The sequence below is a fragment of the Pyxicephalus adspersus genome, chromosome 4 (genome assembly GCF_032062135.1).
Source record: "Pyxicephalus adspersus chromosome 4, UCB_Pads_2.0, whole genome shotgun sequence".
Taxonomy (NCBI): domain Eukaryota; kingdom Metazoa; phylum Chordata; class Amphibia; order Anura; family Pyxicephalidae; genus Pyxicephalus; species Pyxicephalus adspersus.
The window spans coordinates 58,657,565-58,674,749 of NC_092861.1; the positions used below are offsets into that span (position 1 = coordinate 58,657,565).

The 17,185-nt window shown below is 36.2% G+C and overlaps 1 protein-coding gene across 2 annotated transcripts in view; it reads right to left on the bottom strand.

Annotated features, from left to right (window-relative positions):
• The window catches only part of DIS3L2 (DIS3 like 3'-5' exoribonuclease 2), a 157,719-nt gene that overhangs the window by 82,819 nt on the left and 57,715 nt on the right, over positions 1-17,185 (bottom strand). For both annotated transcript variants that reach the window (XM_072408312.1, XM_072408313.1), the window contains 2 exons: positions 16,771-17,018; positions 7,421-7,594 (listed from right to left, as the gene is read on the bottom strand). In XM_072408312.1, coding sequence (XP_072264413.1) covers positions 7,421-7,594; positions 16,771-17,018 — 422 coding nt within the window. The remainder of the gene's footprint in view (positions 1-7,420; positions 7,595-16,770; positions 17,019-17,185) is intronic.

A 17,185-nucleotide genomic window follows, 5' to 3' on the forward strand; every position in this document is an offset into this window, starting at 1 on the left:
ATAAGGAAAAATTTTCTCAAATTTTCCTTTTCAATAAATTTCAAGGTTTTCCAGCAACTTTGTCCAAGTTTATAATTTTGGGCCTCTGTGTATTACACTTTGACACCCCTGCTATAGTGTAATGATTTGTCCTACATGACAAAGATAATACTTTGATCAGGATTCACATCGTAGTATCGACTGAACCAAGATGCTGGCCAATTGAAAAGCATTTAAACCATACACTTGAGATCTAGCTGTGCAAAATTTCTTGCCATGTAGCAGACTTCAATATGAAAAACATACTTACATACCTCCTCCTAGGCAGATAATGAAACATTCCATTACTATATCAATATACAATAAGATTTACATTACTATATTATTGATTAGTGATGTAAAAGACTGATCAAGTACACCCCCAAACAATTCACCCTGACTAATCCAAATCTTGCAGGTTTCCCTTGCCTGGCACTGCAGGTCACAATGAGAGGGTTTCAAAGTGTCTGTTTTCATTGAAGAAAACCACACAGGAGGGCTAGATATGACGAGGTGCGTGTTGACCAGCTACTAAACTTATTAATCTGCATTAACACTGCTGATTGCCACACCACTGAAAAGGATTTCAATCTAACTGTAGGCATGAGCATGCAGGAGCAGCACCTTCATTATAAGAAGGTGAACCTTGAAGACTTCAAAGGCAGGCTGAACAGGTATTTGTGGGACTTTGCGGGTAAACCAAAGATAAAATAAGGTGCATATGCAATTTTCAGTGTAGTATATTTTTTATTCTAAGGTCAGCTCCACTTAGCTTGATCATCTCTGTATTTGTACAACTTTTTTTTTATAAACAGTTTAGATAAAATTTATGTCCAACTTTAAAGACAGAAATGCTGCTCTTTCATGCCATGCTTCTGATGGATCATACCACCACCACCACCACCATACGTTGAAACAAATGGAAACAGCTTGTTAGTTTCAAACTGGAAATATCTAGAAGCGTGACTGTTCTGTTTAATTCTTTAAAAATGTTTATTTTTTTGTTAAGAAATGCGCGTTGGATTTCAATGGTTGGTTCAGCTCCAGGTGAGGAAACTGACAGTGTCCTTACTAATGTATTACTCCACTATGATAATAAACCATTCCAAAAGAAGGTCCATTTTGGAGGCCTGTACAAGCTATTCCAACTGCTTGCTTATAGCTTTGCTGTCAAAGGGGAGTTAACATTGAACAGACATTTTGGTGCTTTCGAAACCTTCTCTCAAAAAACCCTGAATTAACGAACAAATGTGGCAGAAACACCTCGTTGTCATGAAAGTTCCAAACAAACATTTCGATCACAACCAGAAATTTCTAACATCTTCGGCACAAATACATTACAAACTTAAACACAAAGTTATGAAGATAGGAATATGAAGCTTTATACCCAGTGCAAAATGTAACCATCTGGATAAATTAAAATAGTTCTTAAGCTTTCATTGAAACAATGATAGCAACAAATATTTACCACATGTCAAGAAAAAAAGCTGCTTCATTTCAATATATATAAACAAACTTTAAAATACAATTGCAAGACAAGCTTCCAGTCTAAGAGGGTAAAATGCTGATAAACAAAAGAAACAAAATCACACACACACACCAAGTGGCAATAAATCTGCTCTCTTGGTAACCTTTCCTTAACTCACTAATGGTGGAAGTCAGCTAAAAGGAGAGCAGATAACTATTAACAAGAACTTCGAGGACATGGAAACTGGCTGGAAGTCCTTCAAGACTACATGAAAACTTTGTCCAACAGCTCGGAAACGTCAGGACTGGTTAGGTGGAAAGTACTATGACCTAAAGAAACTGATGAGAAAAACAGCATACATTTATCCTGATTGTCGTGGCAGTATCCAAGCCTTTATCATCTGTTAAGTAACGGAGCTGAAAGCTGCAGAAAGTTAAAGTAATGGCAAAAAGCTCTGCTGGTTTGAAGAGAAATCTAACCTTGGAAATGAAAATTAAAAATCATGTACAGCAGAGGCCTCACAAACATTTCATCACTTGAGGTGGCACATGTACTATATGACATTAAGTACTGTACTTTTCTTGGAAAACCTACCCACCAAATTTCTAAAATTTTCCATTCATTTGCCATTTGCAAGGAAGGATTTGACATTCTGACTCTAGGCCACATCATTTATAATCAACTCACGTGTACAGAACAAATTCTCCATTCTACTTTACTAAAGACAGTGGAAAAAGGATCAAGTGGAACCAATAGGCACACTGAAATAAGGCAAAAATATAGAAAACTGTATTTCCTATTTGACCTCATCTATCAAATATAGTGTCCTGTGTTACCATGTGAGATGGCAAAATTAGTTTTTAGCAAAGCTAAAAAGTTGCTCAATCTTAACATATTGGTGTCATTCAAATGTAAAACTATCTGTGTATGCAAGGCTTTCGTGAGTAACAATTCATATACTACAAATGAAAGGCCACAAAGTGGTATGTGGTCCCCCAATTCGTCTAAGTACATCTTACAGGCTTGTAAATGGATAGGATAGCATAGCATAGCATACAAACATAAAGGGCAGCACATTCAATATGCAAGGGCACATATATACATACATCACAAGGGTTTGGCAGAACTCTAGTGTTTCCCCTGACTTGCCTCCTATACACTTCACTAACCTATGGTGAGCAACATTAGCAAAACTCCTCTGTTAAATTTATTACCTGAGGACCAAAGTAAAGTTAGAAATTGACATTGAGCCCCAATGAAGAGTTCCTAATTTTGGGATAGTAAATTGGGTATTTAATACACATTATAGTTTAATATTCTATTAGTGTTTGTTCTATCTGCATATTTATTGCCGTTTCTACAACTCACCGATAGCACTTAAGCACTCAAGTTTGTAGATGTTGAAATTTTAGGGGGTTTACAAGATCATACAAGGTTTTTAAAAGGTTCTTCTAAAGCAAAGATTATTACAATAATAACACACAAGACACAAACTAAAAAAAAATTCTAGGTTTTTTAATGGAAGCTTGAATGAGCGATGTTAAGAAAGGAAAAATATAAATAAATAAATAAAAAGCAAGCAGGCCAAGCAACTGGAAAATGTAAAGCAAGCAAAAGTCTGAATGCCAATTTAACAATGGTCCTAAAGAGGTCTGTCATACCAAGTTACAGAAAATAGAAACTTTTTCTTAATAAAGGAGGGTGCCTAAATTTAAAGCATATACTGCATATTTTAGAATGAACTACACATGTTCACTTACAATAAATATAGGTAAATTGCTTTGAAAGGAAAATACATAAAAAAAATTAAAAAATTTTAAAAAAAACAGGCCTTTGTAAGCAGGCAAATTTTTGTTTCAATTCAGTTTAACCCTTCTGTTAAACTTACTTTGCACATAAAACATTCAGTGTTATGAGTGCAGCCTGTTCTTTACTGGTTAACCCCCCTTATAATTAAAAGGACTGTTTTCATAATGTATACAACCTTAATCTAAATTTTTTTTTTTTATATCAGACATGGCAACAGGTCACAATAGAAATCAGCAAACCCAGGGAGGTGCCCAGTTCTTTTAATCCTCCACCAATGTTTTAGTTTTTCACTCCCACTTTCTGATCCTCTCCCTTCCCACATCTTCCATTTTCTAGTCCCTTAAGATAAATAATCCTTATTCTATGATCACATTTTCCTGGCTGCAGTTTCAGACACTGAAATACAGTGACCAGAGTAAACTAGCACAGCGCTTTAAAACAATGTGAGAAATACTTTTAAAAGCAGTGAAATGCAAAATTCTATACTTTTATTAAACAACCCATTTTACATTCTAGATTTAGAAACTGATCCTTTAATTAAAAAAAACAACCTCTAGGAAGCTGATGCATCTCCTCCTCCATATATTGTTAAAACATTCATCAAATAACCTAGCTTTAGCACTATGTGAGGCTTGTTTAAATGTATAATATGATGCTTTTGCTACCTGCACTATATACATAAAGACATTCTGCAGTGAAACATACTAGCCAATGTCAGAAAGTTCTGTTGCAGTAAAGGGTCATTGACACTCCCACAACAGTCAAAAGCACCCAGGAATGTCTAAGAACAAACACTGGACTACAGGTTATTAGAGTCCTTATTTAAAACATATTAAACACCAATGGAAAGAACTGAAAAATGCAGGCTTGAAAACAATGGACCATACCCCTCTCTAAGTCATTGCCATTTTCAAATATTTAATATATCCAAACTCTAAAAACAGTCTTATTTTTGCTAAACACAAAAACAAAGGGTGCCAATTAGAATTTGTGTGGTCTTTTTGCATTTAACTTTAAAATGCTTGGGTTCAAAAACTACGACCACACTCAGTGAGCGCATGCAAGATTTAATTACTGTATTTAAAGGAAACAAAATGAGAACTGACAAGGTGAAGGGATATGCTGTTCATAATTAAAAGGTGCTACACGGAGCTTAAATATAAGGGAAGTCACTGATCACCAGCCTAAATGGGGCATAATGACCACCAATTAAGAGGCACTCCTGAGAACTGGTCTCCAACTGAACGCCAATAAAGAGACACAATCGATGACCATCAATGTGTGTGTGTGTGTGTGTGTGTGTGTGTGTGTCGGGGGGATACAGTGAGGTTTGCACACTGACTACCAAAATAAATTGACGCTTACATCTGATAATGCCCTCCAATAAACAAGCAACAAAACTATATTACATTGGTATATTAGGGTTATATCTCTATAAAATGTATGATACATTTGAAGTTTAGTATAACAATAATAAAAGAATATGGTATCACTACAAATTTGATGAGAAGGTTGTCCACCAAAACTTACACCTTGGGTAAGAGAGAATTACTCAAAGATACCATAAAACGCTATTGATAACAGCGGAGCTACAAAAAATCCTTGCAGACACAAGAGTATCTATCAATCAGACCATTTTAAGGCAAAAAAACACTACAGAGAAAGGGATTGATGGAAGAGTGGCCAGAAAAAAAAATAAGTAAATACGAAAACATGACTGGAGTGTGGCCAACAAAATGGAACAGACTCCCCAAAATTCCACCTTGAGAAGCTGTTGATAATCTCTGGATTTGTGTGCTACACCAAGACACAAACCCAACCCAACACAGCTTTATGGCAGCTCTACAAAGAGTTTAGTTTGAGGGGCGATTACCTATGCACACATGATTTCAGTATTCTCCCCAGACCCTTTTAGCTGGGCGCACCACCCGGCACTTTTCGGCAACCACCCGGCTGTTTTTGGGTGGTTACTGATGAGTTGGGTCACAATTCAGCGGCTTCCACCCGCCTAGAATTTCTTACCACCCAGCTTACAAAAATTTCTGGGTTGAGCACTGGATTTGTTATTTTTTCTTGTGTGGCAATAATAAAAGGTAAAAAAAAAAAAAGTGGTGGCATGGCCTGTAAATTAAACGGTGGCAATAACAGCACCCTATCCACCCCCCCCCCAATCTATTTTAATCACAAATCCTAATATTACAAACCAGAGCAAACAGAGGGGGTGAATACTTTCATAAGGCCTCACACACTGCACCACAAAGTTTCCAAGTATAAAACATGACTTTTTTATATCACACAATTTTCAAATACAGACGATTCAGGATTTGATCAATAAATGTTCATTGTAGACATGATGACATTATAGTAAAATCGTTGCAATTCTCAATCATTTCCCGCAGGTAGTGTTCATAACCTGTGACCCTGTGTAATTAGTTACTCGCCACCTATTGTACCCAGTATTTTGACATCAAACAAATGCAAGGATTGTGAAATTTTGCTTAAACAAAGGAGACTGACTATATTGATTTTGAAACACTAAAAATAGCAACAAAGCAAATCTATTGATAAACATAAAGTAGGATTGATTGCTTCATTCATTGGATTAAAAACATCCGTTCCGATTTAACAGTGCATCCAAGAACATGCAGAGCATGTTAACGCAGGCAAGGAGGCTTTTTATAAAAGTACCCATTTTGTTGTCTGATCCATTATGAAAATTACTTTCACAGAAAACCAACATTTTATACAGATTGCTTTAGCTTTCACTTTTCCATCTAGAGGACTAAATCTCAACCAATAGCTCTATCTGAAGAGCCTTTTTACATTTGCCAAAAAGCTCAACAGAATAGACTCAGATTTTCCAGTAATAAGTCAACACCAGCATAGGTCATCTGCTCTTTAGTTTGTATTTAACGGAGTAGGAGGGAACAAGATTTTGTACATTTCCTAGACAGAAGACTTCCAACCACAAGTACTAAAAAAGTGTCACAAAAAAGTCTGGTCAGCATAACATGTAAATCAGCTGAAAAATGCAGACCATTATTTAACTACCAAGACGTACTACAGAAAGATAAAGTGAATAAAGGATGGTATTTACCTACTGTAATTTACAAAACAATACAGTAGCCTTTCAACTTTAAGAATGCATTTCATACCTGGATTTAAGACCTTGCTAAAGTTTCAGGCAGGTGTGAAAAATTCTGAAGCTAGAATGCTTTCACAAATCAAATCAATATTTAATGTGACTACCCCCTTTGCCTTCAAACTTGCACACAGTTTTTAAAGAACTCGGCTGTATGGTGTTCCAAACATCTTGGTGAACTAACTACAGATCTTATGTGAATGTAGGCTGCCATTCTTGGCTAGCCAAAAACTAGGAAATGGTGTATATGCAATTATTTTCATTTTTTGGAAAAAAAAAAACATTTCCAAATATTCCCATTGATCCCTGAATTAGGAAGGAAGATGTGTATGGACCCTAATGCTGCCTCATAGGAGACATGAGTGTATTCTTTGTGTGCGTTGTGTATTTATTTTTGTGTAATACAGCATAAAACTGCAGCAGTTTGTAAACTGTGAGCGTCCATACTGTCTTGCGTCCATACCCCTGTAGTATTATTTATCTTTACTATCACCTTATGCAGAGTGAGAGACAAATGGCAGTACTACTGGCCTTAAATAAGCTTAGCACGCTTGGGAATACCTTCTCATAGACAAGTGTTAAGGCCTTAGGCCTAAAAACCTAAACTTTTTCAAAGTTTAAGACTGTCCAAATGATGCAGGCTAAGACCATGTCCAAACCACAAGCATAGGTGCCATTAAGATTCTACTCACTAGATACACTGAATGGCATAGCCTACAGAATGCCTACAGTCTAACATTGCACCAAAACACATTTACTGGGAGTATCTGACACTGCTCCAACAGTCCACTTTCCAACAACTGCAAAACCAAAAAGTAGTCTGTACTTTGAAAATGTATGTCACACTTCAGTCTATGTACAACCTAAGATTCTAACAAGCTTAAATGATGGCGTAATGAGTAGTGCATTCGCATTAAAATTTATGGTGGCTTGGCAAATTTGATCCACACCATAAGGACTGGTAAAACATTACATTTACTAACCTCAGATCTTTTCTTCTATCAAACTCCTCCTGAGGAATAGCCCATGGCAAGCTCTGTGGCAGGCACTGTAGCACGTTTTTCGAGAAGTCTGAGAAATCCACCCCATATTCGGTTAATATTCCCTCAGTCTCTGGTTCAATTTCTCCCGCTTGCCCAAGGCTTTTCATTAGCCTCCTAAAGAGAAAAAGACATTTAATTTAGGCAGGAAGACATATTGCACATTAACTCAATATCACAGCCAAATCAAGGTATATAGTAATGGCTGCACAATGTTATTTCAAAAATACACTTTTACAGATTCCAAATATATATGCATAGTACAAATGTACATTTCCAGAATAAAATGTAATCTTTTTGCAGAAAAGATGTTAATAAAGTGTTTATTTTGAACAAAAATGTTATTACATAGAAACAAGCAATACAACATACAGAATATGCTTCATTAAGTTGTACAGCTTCTACAACCAATAATGATATGCAGCAATTTGAAAGTTCATATGGTTAAGGTCAGATAGAAGAAAAACTGGAAAGAGCAAAAAGGGGACCTATAGAGATAAGGAAGGGTATTAGAGGGAAGTAAAGGGGGTTATGACTTTGCATTAGAGAGGGAGTTATGTTGGTATTAGGAGGTCCAGTAGGATAGGTATTCAGGCAATAGCAAACATTCAGATCAATAGAAACATGTGGCACAAACTTGCGTGTGTGTGTGTGCCCCTGAGCGAGCTAGTGCGGTCTTCCATCAGTTTAATGTCCTTTAAACAGAACTAAACCCGCACTACTCACTATCACAAAAGAAGCTAGTTTTGCCAAGTCTCCCAGTCAACCACTTTTTTGACCATTCCCCCCATGTCATTAGGCAGGTAACACAGAATATTACAAAAGGGACATCACCTGCCTTTCTACAATAACTACTTGGCTGATCATGTATTTTTCAAAGTGGGACTTAAGTTCCACTTCAACCTTATTGAACCAGTAAAGAACAGTTGGAGGAGTGGATTGTTCCCAAAGTGCAGGTATACAGGCACTAAAACTACAACACCAGCAAAAGTCAGGGGATGGTCGAAAGCTGACATAGATAGCTGTCTACCTCTCTAAAAGCTAATCAGGGTCATCATTAGAATTTAAACTGATAGCCCAATGATCACAATGTGGAAAGTGGAGAACTCTAAGCTTATCTTTTTGGAAAAGGGCTTGGAAAACTCAGTCCTAAATGCTGTGTGGAAAGAAGGGGATGCCGAGACCTGAAAGGAGGCTGGGGAAAGACTATTTCACCTTGAACAGACTGAATGCTTGACAAGATGCCACCGACAGTTGATTGGGATTTAAGAGTAGCATAAGTGAGAACAAGGGACGGGGTATCAGGAAAAACATATGGTGCAGACATGAAATCTCTGTGTGAGCATGGAGGAGTCAAGAAACCTGCTAAGGTCAATCTATTCCATGTACAATTTGATGTCAGACAATGAAATGTACCAGATATTTTTGGCTTACAAAAATAGGGTGCTTGGCTAATGAGTTTGACTGCCCAGATAAATTTGTTCAAAGCCTATGATTGACTTCAATTTCTGGGGATGTGAAGCGCTTGTAGAGTGTGTACAACAGTATCTAAAGATTATTCAAACATCATATACAACTTCCTGTTTAAAAGACTGTACCTACAAGGTAGAAATCATGCTTAAAATTTTAAAGGAGAGGGGAAAGTTTAGAACAATTTTTGCATCAGGTCCTTAAGCAGGTGTATGGCTACATTTTTGATAGAGTGGTTAGAACATTTGAAGGGGAAATTGTATTAACACTGCAAAATGTTTAAGGTGGTGGAGTGACATTATCTTCCCATACATATGCAGGGTTCAAGAGTAAGGACAAAAGACTGAAGATGAGGACAACCCTGTCTAGTTCTACTTCAAAGAAAGGGATTCAAAAACACTCCATTGACAGCCTGTCAGGTAGATGGGGAAGAAAAAAAGGTTTCGTATTTCAAACAGTGTGCCCCTTTAATGCATGGGGCCTGAGCTCCTCTGAAAAGCAAAAGAAAAAAAATTATTAAAGATATATTATAAGATAGATATTTGGAGATAGGCACTTTATTTTATCACCATGCCTCTCTGAATACAAACTTTCAAGCACATCACCAGACAAAAGTTATGTATCCTAAAACCTGGTCTTTTTAGTTCTGGGAAGTCTAAAAAAAGCTGTAGCAGAGGCAGTGGTGGATTGGAGTTCCAGTGCTGCAAGCAGATCGTGTGAAGCAAGAGTGTAGGATGCCCATAATGCAGGACATGCATGGACAATCTTATTGATCATAGGTGTAGAGCTCTTTTGATAATGTGTCCAGCTTACAATGAAAGGAAGAGTAGAAAATGTAAATGGCAATTACTTGCAGTTTACGGGAGGCCTAGGGTTATCAAATTACCACAGTGCTAGGTTCTCTAGTATCTATGCAGCCCAGGCCATATTTCTAGAACCTGAAGATGTGCAGTGGCAGTTGCGGATCACCAACTCCTATAAAAATTCAGGGTCTTGTCACTGCTCCAAATTAAAGCACTTGTCTTGTACAGACATTGTCTAAACTTGGCAGATGCCTTAGGCATGCTTTGTGGATTAGCACAAACAAGATGGTGGCTGTAGCCTTCTAGCCTCATGTGGCAGGTGCTGAGCTCAGGGAAATCTGCATTCAAGATCCCCATATTTATAAAAAGATGACTGGAATATGTAAATCATTTAATTCTGACTCATCACTTTAATGGTGACTATCTTCAACTTAATAATTGCTAATTTACAAATATTTTTTTCTATCTACATTTTCTATCATGCTTTAAGCACAGCAGTCCGAGCTACATGAAAATGGTTTCTGCTTTAGGGAGCAAACCAAAGAACTACTGGGTAGAAAGAGGAACATAGTTCTCAGTTGACTATCCAAACTTGTACCAGGAAAATGTATTTAGTAGAATTCAGTAGAAAAGGAGTCTCAAACATAAGATCAGTCTGCTTGCACAAAAAGGAGTACTGTTTTTATATACAGGATAGCTCATGCATTAGAGAATGCTATTTGATTACTGCACAGATCTAAATGAAATACACAAAGCACACACAAAAAGACTTGACTAAGCCCTGGGTATGGGTTGCAGGGCTTTTATAAAAAAAAAAAAAATTGGTCTCAGTCATGCAAAGTCTAATTACAGCCTTGCGATCACTTTAAAACGGGAAATATGACAACCGGTTTTCACTACGGCCACATGCCATTTTTTGTGATCACATTTTACAGAACACAGCCATTATATTTCGGGAATTTATTTATAAAGCTAATTATGCACAACATATTCCATCAACTTTTTTTTTTTTTGCCTGCCTGAAAACATGATAGTTACCGCTCACCGCCCTCTGTTCTCTTCTCTGAATGTTTTAGAAGCATAACTTGGAAAAAAAAAAACTATATAGCTGAAGTGAGTTACATAAACACCAAGTGTTTTTGTAGCCGAGATCAAGTCAAGTGCACAAGTGTATTAAGCTGTGCAAGGATGATAGAACTAGTTGGGACTTATTCATCTCTTATGTCTTTATAAACCTGTAACCTGACAATGGAAAAGAGAACCTGGACAACGTGTCAGCAGTTTACATAAAGTTTGCCATGAGTTTGGAAGATCAAGATATAAGTGATTTCATCCCTCTTAGTTTGCCTGGAAAGACATAACATTCCTGCCTAAACAAAAGCCTGTCAAAATGAAAGCTTAGGGAAAGTGATCTGTATCTTAGGATTTAATGCTTTTTCGCCTTACCCAACCAGCAAACAGTATAAGGCAATTTTACAGGTATATCACATGCCATCTAGTCTGGAACCATCTGCAGTGTAAAAGACCTACACTAGGTAAAACAGATATATATCTATGCAAGTACTAAACAAAATGTGGGAAAGCAGACCTTTAACTACAGAGGAAAAAAATTCTGTGACAAATCCAAGAACATTAATGCTTTTGACCCAAGTTCTTCAAAAATGGCTAAAGTGACTGATGATCACACTCCTCACAGTCTGAATGGATTATTGAGGTTTTTTCAAACTGCAGATAAGAAAGTTTTTAATAAAATGGAATTTTTATGCTCCAACAAGTTTATGCAAAACTCTTCGCTGATGCACCCATACCCAAAAGGTTCATTTATCACTTTCACAAACCATGGGGTGACTTTTCAAAGAAAGTATCTGGGTTGTAAACTTTCCACCAGCAAATACAAACAATGAGAAAAGGCTTTGTAACTTTTTCTACTAAATTAAATATTGTTACTTCAACCAAAATTAGATAAAACTAACAGTAAACCTGTTATGTTTGGAAAAATAGAAAAAAGATCCTTATAATAATCTTAATAAATCGCATTAAGGGGCTCTAAAATCATTCCTTTTCCTAATTTATCCACAGGTTTATTTTTTTAATATTAGTGTGGTAAACAGTGGCATACAAACAATTAGGTTAGTCAAAACAAAAGGTTGTCTGCAACAGCAAAATGTAACCTTGTAGATCAATCTCCAATCCTAGTTGTGCAGAGGGGATTATGATTATCCAAACAGGAAATTTAGTATCCAGGAAGATTAAAGGGATGGAAGAAAAACTGCCCAGCGTTAAGGATTTTTCAGGAGCAGTTTAAGGAAATCTAACGTCACAGAGGAGTAACAAGCACACAATCATATGGGTAACATACATAAACACACACACCCTCTTTTTTAATGGTATTTTGAATAGGATACACACAAAAAAATTTATGGGGGAGGGGAGGGGTAACTGATACCTAAAAATAGTGTCTAAAAAATTATTGAGGCCTATTAGATCACATTTACTGTGCAAATATCCATCAACCACTGCCAAGTACAATGATCACAATGTCACAATGTAGGTTATAATTATACCATTCTATGAAACATTTAAAACAAATGCATTAGATCAAGAGTGTCTGATTTGGTCATCTTCATATAATTTAGCTATTAATTAATGTTTATATTATATACAGTCTATATGTAAAGAACTTCATAAATGTCACATGAAACCGTTATTGTCCACTCTCATGCTCAATCTCCATTTCAAAACAACATTTTTTTTTTGTTTACTTTGTTCTATATTAGATTCCCATTGTTGAATGACACACGTCATCAAATCAATAGTGCAGTATAAAGTTAGGCATGCCAATCAGTGATAAAAATCCCTATTCTTGTTCTCCAAATACATTTTGGGGATTGGCATTTTTAAGGCACCCTCAAATCAATTCTAGTAAAATACAAAGCACTTTTTGAGGTTGTGTTAACCTATTTTTTCTCCTTTCAAGAACGGAGTACTTATTGGTTTAAAACACATTACATAAACAGGTAACAAAAAGGTTTTATCGACATTTTTGATTTTGTAATATTGAATTAATGGTACGCATGAATCAACTATACTCCTGGGAAGCTACTCTATTTTTTTTACTTTGTGTCATTCTTTTCTATATATCATTTATATGCATGCACTGCCATAATATGGGATACATTGTTTATTAGGGCAATCAGGCAGATGCTTAAATGGAGTAAGCAGGACTAGTACAAACAGCTAAGTACAGCTACTTGTGTTATTCTGAAACGTGACAATGTTTTCAATATCAACTCATGGTTTTGTTTTATTGTAGAAGGGAAATTGTATTTACCTATGATTAATGTCTGGTCTTTAGGATCCCTTAAAAATCCCTATTTTAGTTGTTTACAAAAAAAATATGCACTGTTTATTTGAACACATCAGCAGGATTTGCCAGTTTTCCAATGTCTATATAATTATACAAAAATACAAGCAAAATCTAAAACTTTGGATTAGGCTTAAGCTTTTACCATGTTAAATTAGGAATAAGCATTTGCATAAATCTAAGTGTCTCATTATTTGAAAACATGGTATAAATTAGTTTCCGCTAAAAAGGCTCCCTGAAGTCAACTTTTTGCTTGAAAGGGTAGATTATATGAATGCAAAATGAATCATTACAAAATGAGATTGAATCCACAGATGGTAATAAGAATTGAGAACATAATAAAGCTGTTAAATTAGAGAGTCCCTAAGGTTACTCATGTCTTCACAAAGAAAATTCTACAGCAAAGATTAACTCCATCTAGCTAAATACAAATCTGGCATATAAAAAGTTCACATTCGGTGTGTATTTTTGTCCATTGATCCTATATAGCTTTAAAACACAGCTGGCAGTAGCATAAACTGACAGGTTGAACCTATGTACTGAACGCCACAACCATAGATAACAGTTTATGGCTGTAATATGGCTTGCTGACCCTGGCCAACTCTTTTCGCTAAAAAAAATAAAACTTAATACAATTAAGAGAGCAGAAAGACTGCAAAAGAAGGGGAAAAAAAAGGATGGATATACTGCTTTCCACAAGTGGCTGCCAGAAAGGGTCCAGAATTAGACAAATAGGTAATCTTACAGTAAGCACGATATTTCTAGCAGTTGGTGACATTTTCCCACTGCTTACAGGAGCGTGGTGCAGTAAACATCAGTTATGCCTTATGCTGCTGAAAGCAATTAACCTATTAAAATGCTGTTCAGGAATTTCTGGTTCCAGCACCCCAAGTAGTACAGTGGCTTCCAACGTAAAATTAGATGTCACTACTACAGGAGACCCATGGAGCTCTTTGGATTTTCACTGCATGAAAAAAATATGGGTAGGCAAAATTTTTGGCTCCCCAGCATTAGGGCTGGCATCCTCATCTTAGTACATGGGCAACGTCCAGGCCTCATCTGTTACTCGCTTTCTAGGAAAATGGCATGCATTTATTGATAAAGTGTTACACAAATAGATGCCTGGCATATCTGATAAATTCTCTCAAAATTGCTGTGTAACATTTGTGGTCTATAAAATAAAAAAATTCCAAGATTTGTTACAGTATTTCCAGGTAATTCTATTGTAATGTGGTCTACTCTTTGGTATTATATTTTTTTCTTTTTCTCTTCACTATTTCAAGGCACGTTAATACTATTTAATAGGTATGCTGCAAGTTTTGTATACGTTTTAAAAACAAAACAAAAAAATCCCAGAAGATGTGAGGTGTAAACCACACTTGGGAAATCTGAGCAAGCAAAATAGATAAACAATTTAAGAATAAGTGAAATTAATGCTACACAATATGTAAAGGTTTTGGAGCAATGCATGTTGCTATCCAGACACCGTTTCAGGGAAGGCTGACAAACTGCATTCTGCACGTTTTATAGCAGCATGGCTCCGTAGTAAAATTTGGGTGCTAAATCTGCCTGCCTGGAGTCCAAACCTGTCACATACTAAAAACATTTGAAGCATTAAAACATTAAAATGACAACAGACCACCTACAATTCTTTATCAGGCAATAATGGTGGCAACATTTTAGTTAGTTCTTAGTTCTCTGGAACAATGTTGGTAAAAGGAAGTGAGGCAATACTATACTCACTTTTTACTAACAATGTTTAACAGATCAATTTTCTTTAGAAAGCATATGATGATTTCATGATTCGAGTCCATCTGCGTGTATCCACTGGCCTGTAAACAAACATACCTGTTCTGAAAGACCTGCAACACTATAGGAAAGACAGACCAAGGAACACACCAAACAGTGTAGCGACAAGGTTGTGCACAAGGGTATAATCAGGGTTAGGTTATTTAAATATATAAAAAAAAAATCAAATTCCACAGGGAGATCAAATACATTAGAACAAAAGGGAAAGAACATAGCGTCACTACACAACTGGCAGAAAAAAGGCCTCTCATCAAAACCAACACCAAGCAAGAAGATATTTATCAAGGATGCAAGAAACCCTGCCCATCACTCCAAGGTGACCCCTCTCACAGTAAAATACCGTGGTGGCTGAAAGCATCAATCCGTGGAGAGGTTTTTCATCAGCAGGGACTGGGAAAACTGAAAGGAAGATGAATAGCACTAGTAACAGGGCAATTCTTCCAGCTGAAATATTTGAAACTTAAAACTAAGGCATGTATCCAGGTACATGGATACAAACAAACATCCTCTACACATCTACAACCGTCAAATCCTAGAACTCAATCCAATAGAAAATCTGTGGATCTAATAATGCAACCTAACCTAATAAAGTTGGAGCAGAATTTCCCTGAGGATTAAGTGACCATACAAGCTAGGTAAAATAATCTTGAAGCTGTTATCACAGCAAATCACGGCTTTACAATGTACTGACTTTGCACACTCGTTATTTCTGTTTTATTGAAAAAATATTTTTGTACCTTGGAAGAGGTGCTAACTCCCTAAAATTCATTTTTAATGATTTTGAATAGGATAAAAACAGGGCAAACAGAGTATGAATACTTTTACAAAGCCATGTAAATTTTTTTTTTTTGGTCAGAAATGTTATAACCAACATTAGCGCTAAAGTAAAAAAAAGAAAAAAAAAACACACACACACACACACACGTGAAAACCTGCAATAATGGAATAGCTCTGTTTTTAGACTGTAGTTTTGATGCCCAAACTGAGCCTCAAACTTTCAATGAACTAGTCAATATTTAAGCAATGAATCCCTCTAGTGATTTTAGCAAATCGTGACTTTTACTCAGTTTCAGCACCATTTTCTGCAGTTTATTAGCCGCACCCAAGGTGCTTCCTCTGTGTAACCCTTAACCTAGCAATTACATGCATGTCAGATCCACTTACTTTTCCTAATCATCATCATCATTATTATTCTTTCCTCTCTTCTCAAATTCTAAAAGTGCAGCTGTGACAAGCATGTCGGGTTCCAGTGTTTTAAGACGTTCTTTCCATCCAAATAGATGATTAGTCAGTGATGTTCTTATTAAACAATAAGCTCTTGAACAGTTTTTCCAAAGGAACACACAGGATGACTGGACCATGGAGTGACAAAACAGGTACTTTACACCTAAGAGTATATGATCCTCTGCCATATTTAGAATATACACCCACACAAACCAATTTACCTACCAGTTGCTAAAAAGAATGGTTGAACAAAAAAGTACAATGGTGGCAGAACAAATAATTGCATAAAAAAAAAGGATTTTTTTTTTTAATTATTATTTTATACAAGTTTAAATGACTGGTTGGAGGATTTGGCCTGAAAGGACTGTAAAAAGAATGTTTATCCGTAGGATGCACCAGTAGAATGCACTGTACCTGTATGCAATATGTGTAACAAGTACAGTATAATAAAGAGATGTTACACACTTTACAAGAATTCTCAACCCTACTCAATTTACTATTGGCCAAAAACCATATACAAAAGATTTAGGAGCATTAAAACCATCCGGTACATATGTAATACATATACAAAGCTTACAAATGTCAAAAAAATATATAAACGAATGAAGCAGGTAAATTCTTACCCCTCAGCAAAGTTGCTGTCTTCTCTCCAAGCAATTATACGGCAGATGAAAAGGATACTGGCATAATCTTGTGGTCGGATAGCAAAGTTTGCAGGGCAGTCAGACAGAGGCACATATATACGTGGTAGCCTGTGGTCCACAGGTGAAAATAAAGCAAACTTCTTTGCAAGATCCCCATTCTTATCAGTCATAGGTTTAATGAAGCCTGTGGCTGCTCGTGAATGTTTTTTTTCTACAATATAAACCACCTGTGATAAAAGACAATTTTTAATGTTCAAGTAATAAAGTCTTTATCTTTAGACAATATTACTAGTAGTTAGATTACTAGTGATCATGTGAACCTATATGGGGTCTACATTACTAGTGATCATGTGAACCTATATGGGGTCTACATTACTAGTGATCATGTGAACCT